This window comes from Lampetra planeri, chromosome 25 (genome assembly GCF_965212315.1).
Source record: "Lampetra planeri chromosome 25, kcLamPlan1.2.h2, whole genome shotgun sequence".
Taxonomy (NCBI): Eukaryota; Metazoa; Chordata; class Hyperoartia; order Petromyzontiformes; family Petromyzontidae; genus Lampetra; species Lampetra planeri.
The window spans coordinates 2,367,324-2,394,621 of NC_136131.1; the positions used below are offsets into that span (position 1 = coordinate 2,367,324).

Genomic DNA, 27,298 nt, shown 5'->3' on the forward strand with positions numbered 1-27,298 from the left:
TTGTGTGCTGAGGTGCAGCGGAGTGCGGCATTTTCTTTGACTGCTTGAGAACTCGAATCCGCTGGAACGTAGGCGACCAATCACGGATCTCCTATGATTCGTGGGGCTATCCGCGATCTTCAAGTTTCATTTATTAGGTGCTAGCTTTACTACCCGGCTTCGCCCGGGACTTGGATTAACCACGCCCGGCCGCCTTTGTCTCCCCAGTGGCGATGTTCACACACCACACCAGTTACTCGTTTGAGGCTGAGTCGACCTAGGGGAGGGCCCAGGAGCGGTTAAAATAATCGTCACCGGTGGTGGCCGTGAGCGGGAATCGAACTCGGGTCGCCGGGTTCGTCGCGCGGCTTAGCGCTAACCACTACACTACAATGCGTTACGCTTCCACGTGCGCGGGTCACGTGACAGATGTGACGTCACAGCTCACTTGCCGTGCAAAATATATCTGCATTATTGAGCCCCCCCCCCCTAAAAAAAACCCACAAAAGTGTATTTTTATCATTTGTGCATGGTGTACAGTCTGGAAAGTACCCACATGGCAAATTTCCAGTTTGTTGCATGTCGGGAAGTACGCTAAACATTTTGAACAGACACACATAATCACACATTTGCCTTTTATATATATGGAGATAGCCCTGTGAGACATGCGGCTCTTGAGTCGGGTGCAACCGCAACAAACAACATATGAACATCTTAAAGCGACGACGCGCAACAGAAACATCCTGGATAAACCAGCAAATCTTCCAGAAAAACACCGTATTACAACGCTGCGTGCAATAATCCCAGTGTGATGCAAGTCAAACAATAACAACACATAAGACAATTTAGATTAACCACAAGTTTTCGAAATCACAAAAATAAAGCTATAAAAACAATGTAACAACAGTAATTGTAGGAACTGTGATTCAAATTTAACAATAAACGATATACATAACATGTACGTATACACGGAGGGGGGGGATAGATGTTGCATTGCAGGGCGAATGTGCAGGGCCACTCCTCTGGATCACCAACACATTCGCGGACAATAAGGAAGACATTCTGCAAAGCAGGATGGGAAAATCCGCAGAAGATTGCGGATTATAATAGGAATAGAGGCGCGTATTATAGTTCCCAGTACAGCTCCTGCGGATAGTAGAAGTCGCAGAATATATGGTTGCAAATCAGAGGAGTTCTGCGTTGGAACACAATGGTACTGCCTGAATGAACTTGGGTTAACATCGCGCACCATAGCCCACAAGCCCGAACGTGCCAGTGGTGATCACAGCCTCCATGTTGCTTGAGTAAACGCATTTCCCTTTTAAGAGTGCATAACTTTCGTAACACTTGGGCGAAACGCAGCACTGTGCAAATTCGTCGTTAACTTTATTGTAGAATCTCATTCACGACAACAACAACAACAGAAAAGCTTTCCGACTATATTGCTTAAATTAAATAAGTTTGGTCTCACACATAGGGCGGGCTACTAAGAGGCCTACGTGGGGTCAAAAACTTTTTTGTTTTGGTGCTCATAGAAGTGAGGTCATCCAGGCACGGTCAGCTTGAGGTGCAGATGAGAGGCACTCCTCCCATCTGCACCTGAACCTGACCCTCCTCCAGAGGCCCTGCTGCTACTGAGCGCCGGGACAAAGACGGCGTTTAACCCACGGTGGCCTCTTTTAACCCACTTGCATACATGCATTTACAGTGCATAAGTAGTTTATGCATTGCAAATATATGCTTAGCAATTTATTATTTTAAATGCAGGTAACATCATCTGTCAATAAGACTACTGCCTCTCAGCATGTTCTGCGTAATCCTCTAAAATATTGTGTAATGGCGACAATAATTCCAATTGTTAGGAACACGATTTAAGAACGCAAATATGCGCACTGCTCACAGCCAGCTCATGGTGGAGGTGATTCCTTAATTGCTGTTACTCTGATGGTTCGGAGCAGCCTCCAAATGCGAGCGGATAATTGTTTTATTTCCAACTTTTTAACTGCTTTTTATTTTTACGAAAGAGGACACGTTTCACCGACAGATCGTAACGTATTCCTGAAATTACATTTGCGATCAGTTTAGTTTGTTTTCAATCGTGGGTTGCATCGTTAGCATATCTCGCGTACGCAGTCCCACCAAAGTGTGTGGCGTGTGTGTGTGTGCATCACGTGAACTGTTGGCAAGACCAACGATGTAATAACTCCGTGCCCTAACTTGCATCGGCAGTATTTGCACGGTTTATCGTCTCGCTTTTAACTCACGCCGTGCTCACAGCCAAGTTTACTCCGTCACGGCAGTCATCGGCAAACATCATAACTGGTCAAATGTATTTATAGCTAACCCTTCACGCCTATGCCTGGTCACTACCCGTCTTGTTTACGCCACTCAAACGGTTCACTGCAACACGACACACGGGGAGGGGGGGGTCGTATGCTGACGTTGCCATAATGAAATAGAAGAACAACGGGGAGGCACCGAAGGTAAGTTAAATAGCGGCGTAAGAAAGGTTCGGCATAAATAAATTAAATAATACACTTAACATGATACATTTACTTCCACGGGTTCCAGTATCTTTCCAAATTAAATTTCCTGTGTGAGGAGGGGAGAGGGGGGCAGGTGTTGTAAGGAGGATGGCCCTCGGTTACCGGCAACGAAGCGTAATAAATGAAAATCGTTCACCTAAAATAAAGAAAAGCGATATCCGATGACCAACGCCTCCTGGCACGATTGGCAGCTGTTGGGGGAACGAACGCCCATCCACTCCGCGTACTCTTTATGACATCGCTAAGGTAGCGAGAGTGGAAAGAGGATTACTTTCACGATGGTGGGTGGGGTGGTGGGGGGGCGGCCAGGTGCTCTCGGAATACAGATTACTAATGCATGCGGCAGCGGTGAGAAGCAAGGCGTGGCTGCTCCTGGCTCGAGAACGACGACGATGATGATGATGATTAGCAGCACGAGGAGCAGCAGCAGGAGCAGCAGCACGAGGAGGAGGAGCAGGAAGGACGCCGCACCACACAACGAGGGGGGTGCAATCACTCATTCGCCTGACAGGCCAAGGGAGGCGGGGCTGATGAAAGCTGTCGTCCGTTGTCGAAGGCTGCGAGACGACTCACGATCACGGAGTTCCGCAGTGTAACGCCGTCGCTTGCCACCCTTGGAGTTGGTTTTGGATATTCTTAGGTTTTTTCGGTAAAGTCACGTAGGTAAAAAATTAAAATTAATAAAAGTAAAATAAAATAAAAAATAAAATAAAAATCACAGATTTTTATTTTATTTTTATTTTACTTTGATTAATTTTAATTTTTTAGCTACGTGACTTTACCGAAAAAACCTAAGAATATGAATCCTTGCAGTCACGAAAGCGTCAAATCTAGAATTGTTTTTTGGAATTGAAGACTTTTCTCCGAGACATATTTCGTAATTTGTTATTTTTCATCACCGTCGTCGTCGTCGTCAGCATCGCCATTAACAGCCGTTGAGGTTCACGGCTCGAATCGAGAAATAAAAAAGCCGCCGCCGGTTAATAGTGCGCGAGTGTGTCAACCACAAAACATGCACGACGGTGGCTGAGCGAAGAGGAGGTCATTTGTGTGATGGCAAGAAGCACTTTGAGATTTCTCGCGACGCGCGTAAACCTGACGGGACCCTCCTGAGGCCATCGTGTTCACGCGTCAACCTCGTGAACGTCACAGAGAGAGCAAGAGAGAGAGAGGTGTGCGAACGTTGTAATTCGTAATACACTGTTAGGGTCAGATCGCTTCAGTAAAATGTGTGTCGCATAGCCCTCCTCCACCCGCTACGGCCAATTAATCACGTTCGTTCACGTGGCAGCTTTATTAATTGGCCGTGTCGGTTTGGAGGAGGGTAAACGACACACTGCACACGCGATCGGATCCAAACATCCATCGTGGATCATGATCTTGGCCGCGGGAGCACCACTACGCGTGTGCGATGGTACTTACGTTGTGCTTGTGGCAGTAGTTCACAGCCTGCAGAATCTGCCAGGTGTACTTCCTCACGTGTGCGTCAGGGAGCCTGCAGAAAGAGCCACGTCGCAGGTTATTCACGTCGAGGTCTGCTCGCCACGGGGAGGGCTTCGGGAGAAAGTTCGTGGAGTTTCCCCGTTCCTCCTGCTCCGTTGGAGGAGCACGAACCGCAGTGGGCTTACTGCACGGTCCACAGTTTGGGTCGCATGGCCGAATTCGCACTGCTGCTGTGGCTTTTCGCACTCAGTGATTGAAATTCCATCATGCGCAAAAAGAGCTTCGTAGCCCATCGGATTTCTCCAAGATAGACAAACAAAACTAATCCTGATCCCGAACACTGTCTTGCGAAACCAACAGATTTTAGTTTGTTTTTGTTTCTAAACAGGCCGCGTGACGCCGCGTGAGACGGTGCTTGTCACACGGCCCGGTTGGTGCAATCTGACCACGACCCTCTCTCAGAGGGGCTGGGGCTGAGGGGGGGGGTCAACAACACGAGTAGCGCGTGCTGTTAGACGACGCTCAGTGACGCACACGCTCGTGGAATATTTCCTCACCGTGACCCACGCGGCATGCAATCAAAACGGCAGCGATAGCCCCAGCAACGTCACACCGCTGATGCACATCGACCGAGTGAATCGTGGCAAGATGACGAGTAGGAAAGCAGGTGCGCTTCGTCATGGAAAAATGACACCTTTCCCCCCCACAAACATTCAACACTTTCAGAGTTGATGCCACAATTTTAATTGCCAAACGAACAAAGGAAAAATTGCCAATTAAAGAAAAATCCTAATAGAGTTTTCATGGGTTAGATCGCGTAAATATAAATGCGTTGTTAAACTCGCCACCACCTGATACAGCCAATTAGTAAGGTTTGTTACGTAAACAACACGTGCCAAGTAGTTGCTAGTTCAGCACATCCGTGTGTTGGAGAGTAAACCCACAACATTCATAATTCGAGTACGACGTTTTGCTGGTAATTGCAACCAGCTTCAATGTTGGCTGTCGCCTGATGAAGCTGGTTGTACTTAACAACGGAACGATAACACTGGTCGCGAAAGCCATCGTGTCAAACTTTCTAATAACGCTCGTTTTCCCGGAATGATCAAACGATGTAACAGAGTCGGACTTATTCCACAGGCCGGTTTGTCCAGAACTGGAGGGCATATTGAGGCTCACAGAGACCCGCACCGACGCAAACCAACGACCGACGATGCATTGCCCCGCATACACGGCAAACGTGCTCCGGCACGCACGTCTTCCGACAGAACGCTTGTAAAACAAACAACTTTGAGTTCAGCGATGACGACACCGCCGTGTCAGAGAGTTCACACGTGCCTGGTGGGCGGGCGCGTGGCCCTGCGTTGCCCGGAGTCTTCGTCGCGTCGTCCGGCAAATACCAACGCGCGGCAGAGCGACACTAGGCATCGACATTGCCCCCCGTGATGTGGAAATGAGTCAGCGCGCGTCCGCGGGGCACGGTTCGGCCTCACACTGAATGAGACGTGACCTCGGGTGCATTGACTCTTTTTGGCCGCGACTCCACCACGGGGCCCGGCTCCCAGCCCTCACGGTGGTGGCTGGTGTCCTGCTCAGACCACGCGCAACTCGGCGGTCGATCGCGTGACGTCTCGAACTTGCATCCGCTCCGTGAGCCGTGTGCTCTCGGTGTGATTCCTGGCGCTGCGTGCATTTGTCCGTGCTTCTTTGAGCAATTTACAGCCGTCCTTTGGCAGTGTCCGTGTTTCTGATATGTGTCGTGGCCAGGTCTTACGCATTGATCAACAAACGTTACTCCTTGGGGCAAATTGGTTTGCTGCTGTAATGCGTGGGAGAGAATATCAACCACCTGAGATTGTACTTGACGCACGTACGTCATTCTATAACTCCCGGCCAACAGAAAAGAATTACAGTATCCCACGGGATTTGACCGAAGAAGTGAAATATAAGACTGCAACATTTCAGAGCTCAAAGATAATTTATGAGGCAACTAAAAGTGCTGTGTCTCTCTTTGTCTCGATGTGTCCCATGTCCTTTCTCAACGATGACAGTAAGCATGGCCTTCCTTCCACTTCGCTCTGTCGATGATATTACTCAAGAACGTGTTAGTCTGTGTGCAGTGTTAGTCTATAGGCAGTGTTAGTCTATGGGCAATGTTAGTCTATGGGTAATGTAAGTCTATGGGCAATGTTAGTCTATGGGTAGTGTTAGTCTATGGGCAGTGTTAGTCTATGGGCAGTGTTAGTCTATGGGCAGTGTGAGTCTATGGGCAATGTAAGTCTATGGGCAATGTTAGTCTATGGGCAATGTTAGTCTATGGGCAGTGTTAGTCTATGGGCAATCTTAGTCTATGGGTAATGTAAGTCTATGGGTAATGTTAGTCTATGAGCAATGTTAGTCTATGGATAATGTTAGTCTATGGTTAATGTTAGTCTATGGGCAATGTTAGTCTATGGGCAGTGTTAGTCTATGGGCAATGTTAGTCTATGGGTACTGTAAGTCTATGGGCAATGTTAGTCTATGGGTAGTGTTAGTCTATGGGCAGTGTTAGTCTATGGGCAGTGTTAGTCTATGGGCAATGTTAGTCTATGGGCAATGTAAGTCTATGGGCAATGTTAGTCTATGGGCAATGTTAGTCTATGGGCAGTGTTAGTCTATGGGCAATGTTAGTCTATGGGTAATGTAAGTCTATGGGCAATGTTAGTCTATGGGCAATGTTAGTTTATGGGCAACGTTGGTCTATGGGCAATGTTAGTCTATGGGCAATGTTAGTCTATGGGCAGTGTGAGTCTATGGGCAATGTAAGTCTATGGGCAACGTTGGTCTATGGGTAATGTTAGTCTATGGGCAGTGTTAGTCTATGGGCAATGTTAGTCTATGGGCAATGTTAGTCTATGGGCAGTGTGAGTCTATGGGCAATGTAAGTCTATGGGCAACGTTGGTCTATGAGTAATGTTAGTCTATGGGCAGTGTTAGTCTATGGGCAATGTAAGTCTATGGGTAATGTAAGTCTATGGGCAATGTTAGTCTATGGGTAATGTAAGTCTATGGGTAATGTTAGTCTATGGGTAATGTAAGTCTATGGGTAATGTAAGTCTATGGGCAATGTTAGTCTATGGGTAATGTTAGTCTATGGGTAATGTTAGCCTATGGGCAATGTTAGTCTATGGGCAATGTTAGTCTATGGGTAATGTTAGTCTATGGGCAATGCTAGTCTATGGGCAATGTTAGTCTATGGGCAATGTTAGTCTATGGGCAATGTTAGTTTATGGGCAGTATTAGTCTATGGGCAATGTTAGTCTATGGGTAATGTAAGTTTATGGGCAATGTTAGTCTATGGGCAACGTTAGTCTATGGGCAATGTTAGTCTATGGGCAGTGTTAGTCTATGGGCAGTGTTAGTCTATGGGCAGTGTTAATCTATGGATAATGTTAGTCTATGGGTAATGTAAGTCTATGGGCAATGTTAGTCTATGGGCAATGTTAGTTTATGGGCAACGTTGGTCTATGGGCAATGTTAGTCTATGTGCAATGTTAGTCTATGGGCAGTGTGAGTCTATGGGCAATGTAAGTCTATGGGCAACGTTGGTCTATGGGTAATGTTATTCTATGGGCAGTGTTAGTCTATGGGCAATGTTAGTCTATGGGCAATGTTAGTCTATGGGCAGTGTGAGTCTATGGGCAATGTAATTCTATGGGCAACGTTGGTCTATGGGTAATGTTAGTCTATGGGCAGTGTTAGTCTATGGGCAATGTTAGTCTATGGGTAATGTAAGTCTATGGGTAATGTTAGTCTATGGGTAATGTAAGTCTATGGGTAATGTAAGTCTATGGGCAATGTTAGTCTATGGATAATGTTAGTCTATGGTTAATATTAGTCTATGGGCAATGTTAGTCTATGGGCAATGTTAGTCTATGGGTAATGTTAGTCTATGGGTAATGTTAGTCTATGGGCAATGTTAGTCTATGGGCAGTATTAGTCTATGGGCAATGTTAGTCTATGGGTAATGTAAGTCTATGGGCAATGTTAGTCTATGGGCAACGTTAGTCTTTCTGTATCATTTCTCAAATAAATTGGCTATCATGGCCTTCCTTACATTGAGCTCTGGCCTTGATTGCACCCACGACCTCTACGCTAAATACTCCTCCCAGTTGCATCCAAGTCATGTTGCTTATCATGTAACTCATGTTGCTGTCTTCCGTGGCTTCTTCTTGCGGTACCTAGAATTTTCCCATTCAAAACGCATTCATATTCAGTCTCTTGTTTGCCCATCACGTGTCCTAGAAATCTGAGCTCGCCTTTCTGTAATGATTAAAAAAAAGAACACTATGAGACCTCCTTTACTAGATGACGCCAAAAGGCGTACAACTCAAAAACCAATCAACTTCAAGGACAGTACATATCATTATCATTATCAGAGTTGTTTATTTTTGTTTGCATTTTGACTGCTTGTGTTGTGGTTATTGCAAACATGATGCCTTGTATAAAGGTGTCAGGTTTTGTACCAGTTGAAAGGGTAAAAACCTATTACTACTAAAAAAAAGAAGTCGAGTGCAAACCTAATTTCACGTCACGAAACAAAATAACCACTGAAGGTCACGGCTACTGTAAAACACCCGCTCGCTTCACATCGAACTCTGCAGACGAGCGTAAACTCCACGGCAACATTTCCACAGCCACCGTCACGCGTTCATCGATACACGCCAGCGTCATGGGAACTCGGGTCGTGTTACCTTGCGAATAAACCCGGTCAAGCGCCGCGATGCCCAACGTCTGTGTTACAGCGTAAAATTACGTGGCGAAGCTATTTTTATAAAACACACAAACACCCAGTCTGGCTGCCGAGCGACAATTGCTTATAAATATCGCGAACAATAGAAGGGCGGTTATAGGGCTCCCAGTTTTTCCGCTGTGGAGGCCAAAAACACGACGTGTTTCTCAGTTCCGCACGCAGCTGGTTTTCGCGACCAAAATTATCCGTAATAGAGGAGGGATTTTTCGGTTAGATGGCGTAAATATAAATGTGTCGTGAAACCCGCCACCACCAGACGAAGCCAATTCGTAAGGTTTGTCGCGTAAACAAAATTTGCCGATTTGTTACTCGCAAAGCCACAAGTTGTGACTCTGGCTATCGCCTGATGAGGCCGGTTTTAATTACCGGTGAAACATCACGGTCCTCTAATTGGGGGATCTTTGTCTTAGACAACAGACACGTGTGTGGAGGTTGCATCTTCCTCTCTGGCACATCTCATCATCCCGAGGATAGAGTCCTTGTATAATTGTTTGATAACTTTCTGTGTATGGACTGCATGTGCGTTGTATCTCTCGTCAAGGAGCATAAACCATCATGCGAACGCCGCTCATCCTTGGAGCAGCGGCATCTGGCAATTACAAAGCTTATGGGAAATCGATATTGTGATAATGATCCCATTGTGAAATGTAATATTGTTTCGTGAAACATTATATTATGTTTCACTGCGTTCGCTTCTCGCTCTCGTAGAGAGAGGACGACGACTCAGAGGGGCAAAGAGGAACCACGGACGAGCGGGGAGGCGGCAGTCTCGAGATGAGCCAGTGCCAACAATTGCCCAAGCTCTGCGGTTCTCTGCATATGAAGGTGTTATCAGCCAATTAATGAGTGTTTACACGTGAGAGGAAACCGGAGCACCCGGAGAAAACCCACACGTGCGAGGGGGAAACACTCTATCTCACGAAGACGGAACAAGGTGGGGTCCACATTTTTGGCTGGGAAGGGAGTTTTGCAACATCCTCGTTGCTGCCTCCACTGTGTCGGAGTGCTTTAAAAAGTATTTATTTTATTTTACCAGTTAAGGCCCACTAAACTATATAGCTATATTTCAGAAACGAACTGGCTCAACGAAGTGGCTGATCACGTGGAGATTTCGAGCAGCAGCCAAACTCTAAACGCGTGACGTCGATTCTAAATGTGGAGATAAAAACCGGAGGACCCGTAGAAAAATCCACGCGACCACGGAGAAAGAGAGCAACACGCAAACTCCAAATATACAGCTGGCATCAGGATCAAACCCACGACCTCCTGCATACCAGGCGACGTAGTTAAAAGTTAGTTCAAGCGGCATAACGCCCCCTGCGGCATTGACGCTAGGGCCCAGTGGTGACGGGCGACGCTCGCGAAGAACGCCTCTGGCTGGACACTCACCCACGAGGATAGCGCTCCAGCTCGCTCAGAACGGTGTTCTCGCAAAACTCAAACACCAGGTGGATCCGGCGCTTCCTCCTGAACACCTCCAGGAGGTTCACGAGGTTCGGATGCTTGAGGGTCTGCGAAATGAATGAATAACAAATCTAGAATGAATGAATAAGCAAGAGTAATGTATGTGTGTCTGTTCAACTTCTATCGCACAGTACGTGCGTAGCCAACTGTGCTAATCGGAGGAGGAGTAAACACACAAAGCAGTTATAAAGCAACGAGTTTGTTCATCTACTCATGCAGCCAGCTATGGCTGCATGAGTTTGGTGGTACATGTTGTTGACGTCGTATATTGTGAAAATTCGGTCACAGTTCCTATGATCACTGTTTCATTGCTTTTATGGCTTTATTTTGGTGATTTTAGAAAAGTTTTTTGGTTTGGCCATGTTTGTTTGTTGTAGTACAGAGTTAGACTGATGGCCTTAATCTAAGTTGTCTTGTGGTTTTTGTTGTTGTTTGACTGGCATCCCACTGGGATTTTTGCACACAGCGTTGGTGTACGGTGCTTTTTCTGCAATATTTTGCTGTCTTTTCTTGGATTTTTTGTTTGCACATAGTCACATAGTCACTTGAAGATGTTTTCTTGTTCATGTTTTTGTTTTCTGTTTGTTGCGGTTGCACCCGATTCAAGAGCCGAATGGCTCACAGGGCTCTACCTAATAAATGAACTTGAACTTGATTTAAAAGTGCATAGCTCCAGTGGCTTCTTAATGTTGAAAGAGCCTTTAAGACGGAGGCACGAGCGCATCTGAAAGCGTGCAGTGCGGTGACCGTCTGTTGTCCGATAGGCAGCCAAACCCCGCTGATGTGAGGACGACCGGAGTTCGTGTGGTGATTTATGCTCCTTGGCGAGATCAGCAAGGTATTGTGGTTCGTTTGTGGAAAATGATAGCGAGCCTATGAACAAACCATGTGCCCGATCTCATCACAACCCGCCAGGCGGCGGTGGTGGTGGCTACTCTGCTGCACGTGGCCGCCTGCAACGCAGCGCTGGGTAGGCAGCAGCAAAGGTCTGTGGATTACCGCACAGATGTCGCAAAACTCCCTTCCTGTGGGCATCGAGGTGGTGCCATGCCCTGGCTTGCCTGGTGAAGGCAGCACAGCAATCATGTGGACTCCACCTGTTCCGTCTGCATGGGATAGAGTGTTTCCCCCTCGCACGCGTGGGTTTTCTCAGGCTGCTCTGGTTTCCTCCGGCGTCTAAGCACACACTAATCGGCGGACAACTCCTTGATATATAAAGAGGACCGCAATCATTGGCGTGGATGCCTTCCTGCTTGTCTGTGGTTCCTCACGTCTCTGAGTCTGTCTGTGTGAGAATGAGTGAATACCGTGCAGCAGTGCATTACAAGTTTACATTACTAGTAGATGATCATTGTCATCGAGCTTAGAAGATAAGTAGGGGCTGAGCTCAGAATGATGACCATCATGCGCAAAAGATGGGTGCCGCGGGCAGCAGAGGGTGGTGTAAGTGAACTCTATTGTTGCTCTGCACACCTCTCACCTTCCACTGACCCGCACTGACCAGCGTGGTGAAGTATAGTCAAAATAACACATCATGGCCCTGCTAGGCGTGGGGGGAGAAGGCCTTCGACCAGCAGTGGATTAACAACACACGTGCAGGTAGGTACACAATACAGGCAGTCCTCTACTTACGATGGAGATGCGTTACGACGACCCCATCGTAAGTCGAAAATATTGTAAGTCGAAGATGGCCTAGCCTCCCCAGGAGTCTAAAAGAATAGTGATAATTTAGCAAAACAGAGCAATTTACAGTACCGTACTGTACAAACTATATGCTGTATGTATTTATTAATTACAATACTGTATTGCACAGTAAAATGTAAAGTAAAAAACAAGGTAAATTCTTAGCCTACCTATATGAACTGCAATTTATAGAAAGTTTTTTCAGGAAACAATCCTATCTGCTATAAAAAAAACTTTTAACATGCATTGAACGTATCGTATCGTGGTAACCCTAAAAAGAAATCGCTAAAGCTACGTATCGTACATGCATTGAACGTATCGTAACGTATCATATTGTACTGTACTCACCAAGATTATGTCCGTCGTCTGCATACTTGAACGATGTTAGGTTGTTGATGGCAATTTTGTCGTATCACTATCGCCATCGTAAGATCGAAATATCGTAAGTCGGACCCCATCGTAACTCGGGGACTACCTGTAGTTTAGCATGGATATGTCAACGATGGGATTTTGTTTTCAGAGATTTGCAAAAATGCATGAGGTCATGGAGTTCATGGGAAGCGACATCTTATGAGTGCTCCAGTCCGGCAGCACCTCTGTCTCTGTGTACGTTGACCTTCTTTTGCCCCCGAACGTAGCCACCCAAACTAATCATGTGTTAGTTAGCGCGGGGCAGTGCTCCTCTCTGTTGGCAGCCCTGAGCGGTGGTATTTCTACGTTTCTATAACAGGGGTTCAGTATATCCCTACATTGGCCATTGATGACTTACACTGGTCAACAACAACAAAAATTTCTGGACAGGACTTTTGAAGCTGTTTTAGACTAATTTCAGGGTGCTGATTCCAAATCTAATCTCAGATTCGCTCTATCACATCTCATTTTTATGCTATCGGCATACCCCATTTTCATTGATTTTACCCGAAATTAACTCTGTCACTTATGATTGCAAGTTGTTGCGAGTCAGTGACTGCTTTAGTGTTAAAATATGGTGCTGTATTTTTAGGATAGTGTGTTTATAATATCATTTTATGTAGATATTCACATTTATTTAATCTTTTTCTTCTGAAATTTTTATTGAAAATGCAATATTTGATATCTCAAAAACCTGATGTGATAGACAAAAACTGATGCCAGATTTGGAATCAGCACCCCAAAATTACATTAAAACCGTTGGAATACCTTATGCCAGAAAAAGTGTGTTGACCAGTGTAATCAGAGTGTTGATCATTGCAAGGCCACCACGGGCCACTAAGGACCTTTAGTGCGGCCCCCGACAATACACAAAGAGTGAAGACACCCCTCATCATCATCGTGCCGCTGTGGCGGCCCTCACACTGATGATGTCTCACCGGCGATCGTGCCCTCCCCCCTCTGAAAATGAGTGAAAAACACCGACTTATCACAAGACAGGAACTGACTTGATGTTTCATCCCCGTGGATGATGGGCTAAGTGTGAACCCATGACCAGGATTTTAAACTCACGACCTTCCGATTGTGTGATTAACCTCGGAGCATGGCTGGGCACAGCGTTAGTCGTGATTGGGTGGTGGCTGCGATGAGACACTGACAGATGAAATGTGCCCCTAGTCCAGTGCCTGGACAGCGTGTTTCTGAGTTCACCGCGTGGAGCTGAAGCTCCTGCTAAAGCTCCCAGCAACGTGGAGCGAAACGTCAGACATCGCGCCGGACAGCATTCGGTACAACACGGGGGAAAAATGTAGAGCACGGTCTAAAGAACTAAGTTGGCAGGCGATGTCTCCTTCACATATCCGTCTCTCCACATAAAAGCAAAACATCTTGCCATAACCCAATCAACCACACGGACTTCTGGAAGTGCATCAATGCCTGTCGAAACTGGTCCAAAGTTTGCTTTTTCTGAAGCAATGCTGCCGAAATTCCGCGCTCCCAGAAGGCCGTGCACAGCTGATGGATTGCATGAGGAACAGCATAACAACGAGCACTTACACCGGTGTGTTCTTCACTCATTATCGGCCACTTTCACCAATACGACATCATGAATGTGTGATGGCTGCCACACATTTGAAACCATTGGGTTTTGTGTATTAAATTAACAACTAACTTATTCTACCAGGTAAGACCCACTGAGCTATATCACTCTTTTTCATAAGCGGCCTGGCCACAAATGATAGCTCAACAAAAGTCGGGGAGAACAAGCAAATTCTAAATATACAGCAGGCGTCAAGGTTGGGATCGAACCCACGACATCCTGTATACCACGCGAAGTAGTTAACATCTCAGTCACATATTCACTTTAAGATGTTTTTTGTTCATGTTTTTGTTTTTTGTTTGTTGCGGTTGCACCCGATTCAAGAGCCAAATGGCTCACAGGGCTATACCTAATAAATGAACTTGAACTTGAAATGAACTTGAACAACGTATTGTGGGAGGCCGCATATCAGGAGGGCTTTCAATGAAGAACACAGCTGTAGTGCCACTGACCTGCGCATGATTTATCGACCTTTGAGTTACTATTTTAGGATGATTTATCAGGGCTCCCACTGCTTTGTTGCGGGCATCTCAGCGGCCTTTGTGAGGAGCATCATCTCCCTTCCCTGTGGTGAAGCAAGCAATGGCAAGTGAGCCGCTCGAGTTTCAGTGGCAGCCGTTGCTGCATTACGTGAGTTCAAGCACTTCGTGCTGTTGTGTTGTTGTTCCACTTGTTTCTCGCAGGGGGTTATTTCGTTCGCGAAGCGCATCGTCGCCTGCCACTGGTTCAAGGATTCCCCCGTGGGATTTCCCCCCCGACGAAAAATGTCAATTGTAAGAAATTATTATTATTTACTTCCATACGGAGCTACCGTAACAGTAACAAAACATACTAAACGCGTTTGTCAATAATACTGTGGCTTTAAAAATATATTATCGGTGACGTTTTTTACAATTGGCCTTTGTTAATTTAAACCATAAATGATAAGGTATTTACTCATAAAAATACACGGTTAACCATTTTTTTACATCCAGTGTGACAAAAATTCCTCGCAGCATCACAGATGTTCTCTGTGCAATCAGCAGGTGATTTTTCTCTGGAATGTCAGCCAGCAACCAGCCTCTGTAAAAATGCCGCTGTGATGAGATATTAAACACCTCACCTGGTATACAGAAGGTCGTGGGTTCGATCCCGACCCTGTGACGCCTGGATATTTGGAGTCTGCGTGTCTCTCTCCCCGTGGTGGCATGGATTTTTCACGGGGGAAAAATGAAGAGCACGGTCTAAAGAACTAAGTTGGCAGGCGATGTCTCCTTCACATATCCGTCTCTCCACATAAAAGCAAAGCATCTTGCCATAACACAATCAATCACACGGACTTCTGGAAGTGCATCAATGCCTGTCGAAACTGGTCCAAAGTTTGCTGTTTCTGAAACAATGCTGCCGAAATTCCGCGCTCCCAGAAGGCCGTGCACAGCTGATGGATTGCACGAGGAACAGCATAACAACGAGCACTTACACCGGTGTGTTCTTCACTCATTATCGGCCACTTTCACCAATACGACATCATGAATGTGTGATGGCCGCCACACATTTGAAACCATTAGGTTTTGTGTATTAAACTAACAACTAACTTTATTCTACCAGGTAAGACCCACAGAGCTATACGGCTCTTTTTCATACGCGGCCTGGCCACAAATGATAGTTCAACAAAAGTGGCTTATCAGGTGGAAATGTATAGCAGCAGTTGAATACTCGAAACACGTGTTTATTCATAGCGTGGGGGAGAACAAGCAAATTCTAAATACACAGCAGGCGTCAGGGTCGGGATCGGGATCGAACCCACGACCTCCTGCATACCACGCGAAGTAGTTAACATCTCACCACCACGGCACAACGTATTGTGGGAAGCCGCATATCAGGAGGGCTTTCAATGAAGAACACAGCTGTAGTGCCACTGACCTGCGCATGATTTATTGACCTTTGAATTACTATTTTAGGATGATTTATCAGGGTTCCCACTGCTTTGTTGTGGGCGTCTCAGCGGCCTTTGTGAGGCGCATCATCTCCCTTCCCTGTGGTGAATGAAGCAAGCAATGGCAAGTGAGCTGCTCGAGTTTCAGTGGCAGCCGTTGCTGCATTACGTGAGTTCAAGCACTGCGTGCTGTTGTGTTGTTGTTCCACTTGTTTCTCGCAGGGGGTTATTTCGTTCGCAAAGCGCATCGTCGCCTGCCACTGGTTCAAGGATTCCCCCGTGGGTTTTTCCCCCCGACGAAAAATGTCAATTGTAAGAAATTATTATAATTTACTTCCATACAGTAACAAAACATACTAAACGCGTTTGTCAATAATGCTGTGGCTTTAAAAATATATAATCGGTGACGTTTTGACATTTAAACCATAAATGTCAGGGTATTTACTCATAAAATTACACAGTTGAACGTTTTTTTACATCCAGTGTGACAAAAATTCCAAGCAGCATCACAAATGTTCTCTGTGCACACAGCAGGTGATTTTTTTCTGGAATGTCAGCCAGCAACCAGCCTCTGTAAATAATGCCGCTGTGATGAGACATTAAACACCTCACCTGGTATACAGAAGGTCGTGGGTTCGATCCCGACCCTGACGCCTGCATATTTGGAGTCTGCGTGTCTCTCTCCCCGTGGTAGTGTGGATTTTACTCTGGGTCCTCTGGTTTTTCCCTCCAGATTTAAAATTAAAATGCGTTCAGAGTATTTGGCTGCTATAAATTTCCACACGATAAGCCACTTCGTTGTGCTATCATATGTGGCCAGGTCACTTATGAAGAAGAACTACATAGCTCAGTTGGCCTGACCTGGTAAAAGAAAACATTTTAGCTTAGTTTTAATTGACCGATAACATCTTTATAAATAGAGGTCTGCATAGCTTTAGCAATTGCTGGCGCCGGCTCATCGCGTGGCTGCCGCCTTCCCGCTCGTCCTGCGGTTCCTCTTGAGTCGTCGCTTTCTCTACGACAGCGAGCGAACGCCTGCCCGGCGACGTCTGGGCAGGCGTTACACGAGTTGAAACGCGTTCCACGATCGGCACTCGCCTTCAGCATCCTGATCTCCCGTATCGCGATCTTGCGGATGACCAAATCGTCGTCCGACTCCATGAACCTCTTGACGGCGACCAGCTGCTGCGTGTCCCGTTGCCGGCACTTGAACACCACGCCGTAGGAGCCCTCTCCCACCTTGCCCAGCTTCTCGTACTTGTCCATGGCTCCGCGAATGTCTCCCCCGTCCCGCGACCTGCATCGCAGCCATCGCGATAATGAGAAGCGTCGTCACGGTCACCGCGGGGGCCAGGAACGGTCAAGGCTCAGACGGCACATAGGTGTGTGTGTGTACAGTATGTAGAACTTATTTCGTAGCGTACGGAGTCAACTGGGCTAATTTGGAGGTGCTCGGGAAATACAACAAAACTAAACACTAAAAGCAGTTCTAAAGAAATGTGTCTTGAATCGAGTGCGTAGCTCCAGTGGCTTTCTAATATCGGAATGGCATTGCAGATGGCCGCGGAAGCACATCTGAGAAGTAGATGCACGTGTAAGTTCAACACGTAGGCTGTCACGACCTTTATTATTCATAATAATAAAGGTTTTTTGGGGGGTGAGATCGCGTAAGTATAAATGTGTCGCTTACCCATCACCACCCGACACAGCCAATCAGTAAGGTTTGTCACGTAAAGAACACGTGCCAATGAGTCACTACTTCAGTGTGTTGGAGAGTAAACCCACAACATTTACATTTCGAGAACGACGTTTCTCTGGTGATTACAACAACCAGCCTCATAAGGCGGTTTGCGAGAATTCCAAAGAAGTTTGGGCCTTGAATTAAGGCGTGAAGGTGATGGCATCACGGAGAGCCTAGGGGCCGTCCATAAATGATGTCACGCACCTGGGGGGGGGGGCAGGCATTTGTGACGATGTGTGACGAGGTGGGGGGGGGGGTTGGAGAAATGTGACGTCACATCAAAATGCGCAACTTCAAATAAATATAGACAACACGTTCTACTTAATTAAACAGACTTTTTAATAAATGTTTCTCCTACAACATCAGAGTGCAGCGCCACATTAAATACGCACTACAATGACAATAGTTTAAAGCGATTTGAAGCATGTTTTATTTGCGGGGGGGAGGCAGAGTTTTGTGACGTCATATTTGAGGTAGGGTCTGACTTTTTGTGACGCCGTGTGACGAGGGAGGGGGTCAAAAATCGTCCAAAATCGCGTAATTTGATGTGACGTCGCATTTTGATGTGACGTCACATTTCTCACCCCCCCCCCCCTCGTCATACATCGTTACAAATGTCTGACCCCACCCCGCAGGTGCGTGACGTCATTTATGGACGGCCCCCTACCATCATGCGCATGCATCGAATGGAACATTCGGGGCTACCGTTCACACCGTTGATTGTGCAGACCTTGAGTTTTGAACTTCGGGTTGGTGCGTCTGTGGTGGGATTCTCCGAGACACAGTTGCGGTTGGGGCTACGTACGGTGCGAAGGAAGTTCGACGTGCATCCACGAGCGTACCCTTTAAGTCTGTGGGTCACGTGTCCCGTGCGGCTGAAGGGGACATGGGGGCAAGATGAGGAGGATCGCAATGGCCCCCGGCTTCTCTCAGTCACCGTGTCCCTTTGGCTCTGTCTCCTCTCACCACCCTCGCCCGCCCGAGGAACCTGCCTGGCCTTGTCAACAGCACCGTGCCTCTCGCAAATATCTCCGCTGCTGGAAACCGCCATCAACGGCGCTTCGGGTGGCAGGTTTGCATAGCCGTCAACCCACACGGTTTAGCCCGTAGACTTGTGCAGGGAAATTGAGTTTTCAGGTCCGTACGGCGTACACAGCCGTTTCAATACGGGCACAAAAAAACGTTAATTTGTGTCTATTTGTTTGTGTTTCTCCCTTGTAACGGGACTTTGTAGGATGAACGCTGAGATTTATAAGGGCGCGGGGTGACCAATAAGGTCTGAATTGGTCTGTGATAAGGCAGGGCACTGATAAGGGGTTGACAGCTATGGATTTGTGCCAGATAAGGAGCGCCACGTGGTTTTTAAGCGAACTCAACTTGACGTTTTGACGACTGTGAGTGCATCTCCCTCCTCCGAAAGCCTTAAAGCCATAGGCCGAGTTTGACTTATATACTTTGGGGGTGCGGGGCAGGGATTCGGGTTATCCCTCACATTACACATCGCGCCCACATATAATCTATTCATTTGTACTCTTAATTGTAAACTTCTGAAAATGAATTAATGAAGTTGTCCAGTTTGGGAGGGGCATTGCACCCCTCCCCCGGCCCGTGCCCCCCCCTTCCCCACAAGTTCCGCCCATGCTTGAAACCGTAACATTGTGACGTGTTGTGACGTGTGTAGTGACGTGTTGTAGTGACGTGTAGTAGTGACGTGAGTAGGGGGCACGCCCCTCACTCGCTCACTCGTGTCTGTGAAGGGTCGACTGAACACGGATCCACAAATGCCCCACCACGGCCTATTAATAAATAACACTGTAACACATTTTTTTTGTTCCTGGGTAGTAAGTGTTATTTCCTAATTGCGTATGCCTCAAAAGTGCAGAAAATAGCTATTTTTCCCCACAAACATTGCTTTGAAATGTACCTATTTTCAATGAGAAAACGTGGTGTGCATTTGTGTATTTCGTTCACATAAAGTCCTGGTCATAAAAGCAACGTTTGTGGAGAATAATAGCCATTTCCTATTGCTTGTGTAAGTGTATTGTTGTGACCTGCGGCGTGGTGAGTGGGTGAGTGAGAGAGTGAGGGAGTGATTGAGTGAGTGGATGGCTAAGTGACTGGGTGAAACGGTGAGTGGATGGGTGAGTGGGTGAGTGAGTTAGCGAGTGGGTTATTAAGTAATTATGTAAGTGTATTGTTGTCACCTGCGGCGTGGTGGGTGAGTGAATAAGTGAAAGGGTGAGTGAGGTGGTGAGTGCGTTAGCGGGTGGGTGGGTGAGTGATCGTGTAAGTATTTTGCTGTGACCTGCAGCGTGGTGAGTAGGTGATGGAGTGAGTGGGTGAGTGAAAGGGTGAGTGATTGAGTGGCTGAATGATTTAGTGAGTGGGTGAGTAAGTGAGCGACTGTGTACGTGTTTTGCTGTAACCTGCAATATTGTTTGTTGGTAGTGGTGGTTGTTACACAGTGTGGACCAGATGAATCAGAATCTGGTGGACCAACTCCGACCCATGCGCAGAAGAATCGATGAGTGCAGCTCACTGGGAGAGCAGTAACCACGCCAGTAGTCGCGATACGCGTCACGCTCTGGAATTTCTATTGGAAACCATCGCTGAATGTCCATATTCCATCACGTGATACACTGTCTAAAGACAAACTGATAAAGCCCACTGAGCAACGTAGCGCTTTTTCAGAAGCGACCTGGCTATGACAAATGATAGCTCAACGAAGTGGCTTATCTCGTGGACATTTATAGCAGAAGCCCCACACTCTAAACGCGTGCTTGTTGATTCTAAATGTGGAGGGGAAACCCAGAGGACCCGGAATCCACACGGCCACGGAGAGAGAGAGACACGCAAACTCCAAATATACAGCAACAGGCGTCAGTGTCAGAATCGAACCCACGACCTCCTGCACACCAGGCGAGGGAGTTAACATCTCATCACCGCAGCGCCCCCGCGTACCACGTAATAAAACACAACCTCTTGAGCATCCCTCCTCCTCTCCCTCCCACCAGCCTGTCTGTCGACTGGCCCCCAGATTGCGCGAATAAAACTGTCACGAGACCAAGGCGCCTTGATGCCTCTCTTGAGTTTGAAGTGAAACACTGATAACCACGCGGTGCGCCATCAGACGCGATACTGAAACCCGTGCCAATGCGTCAACCCACGGGGCTCAACGCTAAAGGGGACGTGGAGACTCGCCCCCACCCTGTGATACCCACACTGTGTATACGCACCCTGCTGTTAAAATACATGAAGTGTGAAAGCCGTACTGTGTATTCAAGATGTTGCATTTCCCTGTTTGGCCAATTTAAAATATATATTGCTAAGGTGGGAGACGCATGGACATCCAGACACTCCACCAGCTCGCAGGAGATAACTCAGTAAGGTGGGAGACGCATGGACATCCAGACACTCCACCAGCTCGCAGGAGATGACTCAGTAAGGTGGGAGACGCATGGACATCCAGACACTCCACCAGCTCGCAGGAGATGACTCAGTAAGGTGGGAGACGCATGGACATCCAGACACTCCACCAGCTCGCAGGAGATAACTCAGTAAGGTGGGAGACGCATGGACATCCAGACACTCCACCAGCTCGCAGGAGATGACTCAGTAAGGTGGGAGACGCATGGACATCCAGACACTCCACCAGCTCGCAGGAGATGACTCAGTAAGGTGGGAGACGCATGGACATCCAGACACTCCACCAGCTCGCAGGAGATGACTCAGTACGGTGGGAGACGCATGGACATCCAGACACACCACCAGATCGCAGGAGATGACTCAGTAAGGTGGGAGACGCATGGACATCCAGACACTCCACCAGCTCGCAGGAGATGACTCAGTACGGTGGGAGACGCATGGACATCCAGACACACCACCAGATCGCAGGAGATGACTCAGTAAGGTGGGAGACGCATGGACATCCAGACACACCACCAGCTCGCAGGAGATAACTCAGTAAGGTGGGAGACGCATGGACATCCAGACACACCACCAGATCGCAGGAGATGACTCAGTAAGGTGGGAGACGCATGGACATCCAGACACACCACCAGATCGCAGGAGATGACTCAGTAAGGTGGGAGACGCATGGACATCCAGACACACCACCAGCTCGCAGGAGATGACTCAGTAAGGTGGGAGACGCAGCAACATCCAGACACTCCACCAGCTCGCAGGAGATGACTCAGTAAGGTGGGAGACGCTGCAACATCCAGACACTCCACCAGCTCGCAGGAGATGACTCAGTAAGGTGGGAGACACTGCAACATCCAGACACTCCACCAGCTCGCAGGAGATGACTCAGTAAGGTGGGAGACGCTGCAACATCCAGACACTCCACCAGCTCGCAGGAGATAACTCAGTAAGGTGGGAGACACTGCAACATCCAGACACTCCACCAGCTCGCAGGAGATGACTCAGTAAGGTGGGAGACGCTGCAACATCCAGACACTCCACCAGCTCGCAGGAGATGACTCAGTAAGGTGGGAGACGCTGCAACATCCAGACACTCCACCAGCTCGCAGGAGATAACTCAGTAAGGTGGGAGACACTGCAACATCCAGACACTCCACCAGCTCGCAGGAGATGACTCAGTAAGGTGGGAGACGCTGCAACATCCAGACACTCCATCAGCTCGCAGGAGATGACTCAGTAAGGTGGGAGACGCTGCAACATCCAGACACTCCACCAGCTCGCAGGAGATAACTCAGTAAGGTGGGAGACACTGCAACATCCAGACACTCCACCAGCTCGCAGGAGATGACTCAGTAAGGTGGGAGACGCTGCAACATCCAGACACTCCACCAGCTCGCAGGAGATGACTCAGTAAGGTGGGAGACGCTGCAACATCCAGACACTCCACCAGCTCGCAGGAGATGACTCAGTAAGGTGGGAGACGCTGCAACATCCAGACACTCCACCAGCTCGCAGGAGATGACTCAGTAAGGTGGGAGACGCTGCAACATCCAGACACTCCACCAGCTCGCAGGAGATGACTCAGTAAGGTGGGAGACGCTGCAACATCCAGACACTCCACCAGCTCGCAGGAGATAACTCAGTAAGGTGGGAGACGCAGCAACATCCAGACACTCCACCAGCTCGCAGGAGATAACTCAGTAAGGTGGGAGACGCAGCAACATCCAGACACTCCACCAGATCGCAGGAGATAACTCAGTAAGCCATCCGCATTGGTCAGCAACCTGCTTGGCATATTGCGATTCACTCACCGCCTCTTTACTCCCTTCCCTGTAGCTTGTGTCACGATGTGGGCGCTGGCGGTGGCGAGATGTTAACTGCGTCGCCTACTATACAGGAGGTCGTGGGTTTGATCACGACCCTGAGGCATGTATATTTGGAATTTGCGTGTCTTTCTCTCTCTCCCCGTGGTCGCATGGATTTTTCTCCGGGGCCTCCGGTTTTACCCTCCACATTTAGGATCAAAATGCGTTCAGAGTATTTGACGTGATAAGCCACTTCGTTGAGCTATCATTTTCGATAGCCAGTTCGCTTCTGAAAAAGAGCTATACAGTTCAGTGGGCCATAGGTAGTCAAATGTAAAAATATATCGTAATAGCAGTGATCTCTACACTATTCCACAACCTCACGCTCTTCATACAAGAACTCACTTAACGTACAAATACTTTTGCTCAGGATCATGCACGTGAAGATGGATCAACTGTGTGAACATACGGCCACGGAACACACACCAACAACTCAATGCCCGATTCACATATGCGGAGGAGGGATCACCACCACCACCACAGTGATCCACTACTCGCGACGCAATCATCCTGCGCATTAACCACCTCAATGTAAAGTTACAGCCGTTCGTCGACATCAACATCGGCCATCCGAAGAAGACAGAGATCTATAGATTCACACTGAGACCCATAGATTGGCATACAGAACCACAGACTCACACAGAGATCCATAGATTTACACGGAAAACCCATAGACTCACATAGCGACCACAGACTCACACAGAGATCCATAGATTCACACAGAGACCCATAGACTCATGTAGCGACCACAGACTCACACAGCGATCTATAGATTCACACGGAAACTCAGACTCACATAGCGACCACAGACTCACATAGATCTATAGATTCACACAGACCCACAGACTGGCATAGAGACCCATAGACTAATACAGAGATCTATAGATTCACACAGAGACCCATAGACTGGCATACAGACTCATGGACTCACATAGAGACCCACAGACTCACACATATATCTTTATAATCACACTGAGACCCATAGATTGACATACAGACCCATGGACTCACACAGAGATCTATATATTCACACTGAAACCCATAGACTCACATAGCGACCACAGACTCACACAGATAACTAAAGATTCACACTGAGACCCATAGACTCACACAGAGATCTAAAGATCAACATCAGCCAAACGAAGAAGACGCTGTGAACCCCACAGAGAAAATACCGTAACCCCCCAGATTAATGTAAGACGCACCCCAAACTCCGCGGCCCAAGTGTCAATGATACACTTAGAGAAATCTGGTACACGCACGTTCACAACAAGCACAACGATTGGATTATAGGACGCACCTTCAAACCTTTTCTTTAAAATACAGAAGAGGGGGAGGGCAAGTGCCTCGTGTAATCCGGGGGACACGGTCACAATCCCACGTTCTGCTCACCGTGTCGGCGTGATGTTGTGTGGCGTCTCCCTTCAACCACGCTGCATCACCTCTCCGGGTGGTGATGCTCCCTGCTTCATCGGCTGCGTGGTGGGGCCGCTGTGTCAGCCCTCACTTGAGAGTCACCCCTGGCTTGAGTCGACTGTGGCTTGGATCAAACCTTGCTTGAGTCAGCCTTGGCTTGAGTCAGCCTTGGCCTGAGTCAGCCCTCAGTTGATCCACCGCTGGCTTGAGTCACCCGTGGCTTGAGTGGACCCTGTAGGCTTGTGTGTGTGTGTTTTGGCTGCTTGTCCCAAACGCTCAGCGTGCCCAGGTGACCGCGTCGATGCTACCTGCTTGGCCACCACCTGTGCGTGTGCGTGGTGTGTGCGCCTGATTGTTACTCGTGATTACTCAGGGTGGGGTGGTGAAAGAAGAGGCAGGAGGAGGTAGCGGGGAGGTGGGTGCTGGGCAAGAGAAGCATTGTGGAGAGAGGGGGGCGGGGGGTGGGTGAAGGGTTACACGAGAGGATGATGATGAGGATCATGATGAGTGGCAGCTCGCTTTTCTCAACGCTCTGGGAAACTGGCAAGCAGCTCGTGCACAGCGTTGGGCAACTATTGCCCAACGCTGTGCACGGCGTCAATCGTTATACAGAGCTGGTCTCGCACCAAATACAAAGATCTCCCGTAAAGCCTTTACAGCCTGTTGGGGCAAGTGCTGTTAGCGAGCACCTATTAAGGCCGACACGGCACACGAGGAGGTGGCTAGCCGCCTTTGTCTCCCCCCAGTGCTGTTTACACACCGCTACACCAGGTTCATCATTTAAGGCTGAGTCGACCTAGGATAGGCCCATGACCGGTTCAGGTAATCGTCACCGCTGTTAGCCGGGGTTTTGGAGCGCAGCGTAGCGCTAACCGCTGCACCACCGCTCCCCCGCACCGCACGCACACAGGCGCACATTTACACAATGATAAGACTCACCACTCACTGACTGTTAAAGCACAGAGGGTGGTGGGGGGTTGTGTTTTATAATAATCGCTAGAGCACGGTATAAGCGTTAAGCAACGATGTAATTGTTGGCGTTGTGTGTCTTGTGAACACGTGTTTAAACTTCAAGGCAACTTTACACGCAATACCGTACGCGCCTCTGGCAACAGCAAACAATTAGAACCATTGGGTGGTTTTCGGATTAACCGTCTCTCTCATTCGGCGGCGACTCTGTTGTTGTTATCGCTGTTGGCACGGCGCTATTATAAACCGCGAGCACCATCAACGCGGGCCCGTCTCTCTTGTTCCATCCCCCCCCCCCCCATTCATCCATGTGTTGTCATTCCTCCCCGCCGCCACCACGACATCCCCAACACCCACCACGACACCCCCAACACCCCCAACCCCCCCAACACCCCCAACACCCACCACGACCCCCCCCAACACCCACCACGACACCCCCAACACCCACCACGACACCCCCAACACCCCCAACCCCCCCAACACCCCCAACACCCACCACGACCCCCCCAACACCCACCACGACACCCCCAACACCCAACACGACACCCCCAACACCCACAACACCCACCACGACACCCCCAACACCCACCACGACCCCCCCAACACCCCCAACACCCCCAAACACCCACAACACCCACCACGACACCCCCAACACCCACCACGACACCCCCATCACCCACAACACCCCCAACACCCACCACGACCCCCCCAACACCCCCAACACCCACCACGACACCCCCAACACCCCCAACACCCACCACGACACCCACCACGACCCTCCCAACACCCCCAACACCCCCAACACCCACCACGACACCCCCAACACCCACCACGACACCCCCAACACCCCCGACACACCCAACACCCACCACGACACCCCAACACACCCAACACCCACCACGACACCCCCAACACCCACCACGACACCCCCAACACCCCCAACACCCACCACGACACCCCCAACACCCCCGACACACCCAACACCCACCACGACACCCCCAACACCCACCACGAGACCCCAACACCCCCAACACCCACCGCGACACCCCCAACACCCACCACAACACCCCCAACACCCCCACACCCACCACGACACCCCCAACTCGTGCCCGGCTACAGTGCCGGATTATCCCAGTAGCCAGCACCACGCCCGGCCGCCTTTGTCCCCCCAGCGGTGATGTTTTTTACACACCGCACCAGGTACTCATTTGAGGCCGAGTCAACCTAGGGGAGGCCCAGTACCCGTTGAGACAAGACGCATTTCACGACTCAATGCCCGACTTCGCAAACACGACAGAGGAGGCATCACCCCAGCCGCTCCCTCGCCCACATAATCCGGCACAAGCACCTCCATGTAACGTCAAAGCCGTCGCTCCGCGTCAACACCTGTGTATGATGAACTTCTTTAGCACCGTACGTAGCCAAACGTGCTAATCGGATGTCTTGCTGGGGAAAGACAACAAACTAAACACAACAAGCCGATTTAAAGAAGTGAGTTTGTCAATCAAGATGATGATTTTAAAGTGCGTAGCTCCAGCGGGTTCGTGATATCGGGAGGAGCGTTCCAGACGGCTGCAGAAGCGCAGCTGACAGCGCGCGAAGCAGTGACCGTCTTTGTCGTCATCATCTTAAATCATCTTTGTCGTCATCATCATCATCATCATCACCCATCTTTGTCGTCATCATCATCATCACCCATCGTGTCATCATCATCACCCATCGTGTCATCATCATCATCATCATCACCCATCTTTGTCATCATCATCAACCGTCTTTGTCGTCAACATCATCACCCATCTTGACGTCATCATCATCATCACCCATCGTTTCATCATCATCAACCGTCTTTATTATCATCATCACTCATCTTGTCATCATCATCACCCATCTTGTCGTCATCACCATCAGCCACACGATGACGAAGAAGCTCCCAGCACTTGCCCCAACTACCTGCCAAGGCTATACCGGTGGAGGAGTAGCCGGGGGGGGGGGGGGGGGTGTGGAGTCTTTGTCTTTGGTGCGACCAACGCACGGAGTGTGGCTGAGGAGGAGGA

General features: G+C 48.7%; 1 protein-coding gene across 2 annotated transcripts in view; it reads right to left on the reverse strand.

Annotated features, from left to right (window-relative positions):
* The window catches only part of LOC144727237 (cyclin-dependent kinase-like 1), a 51,547-nt gene extending 26,172 nt beyond the window's left edge, over positions 1-25,375 (reverse strand). Inside the window, exons 1-4 of one of the 2 annotated variants that reach the window (XM_078605920.1) lie at positions 24,252-25,375; positions 16,929-17,127; positions 10,150-10,271; positions 3,948-4,020 (exon numbers count right to left, since the gene is read on the reverse strand). In XM_078605920.1, the coding sequence (XP_078462046.1) occupies positions 3,948-4,020; positions 10,150-10,271; positions 16,929-17,096 (363 nt within the window). In that variant the 5' untranslated portion in view covers positions 17,097-17,127; positions 24,252-25,375. The remainder of the gene's footprint in view (positions 1-3,947; positions 4,021-10,149; positions 10,272-16,928; positions 17,128-24,251) is intronic. The other variant, XM_078605919.1, reaches the window with a different exon arrangement.
* Positions 25,376-27,298: the final 1,923 nt, after the last annotated feature.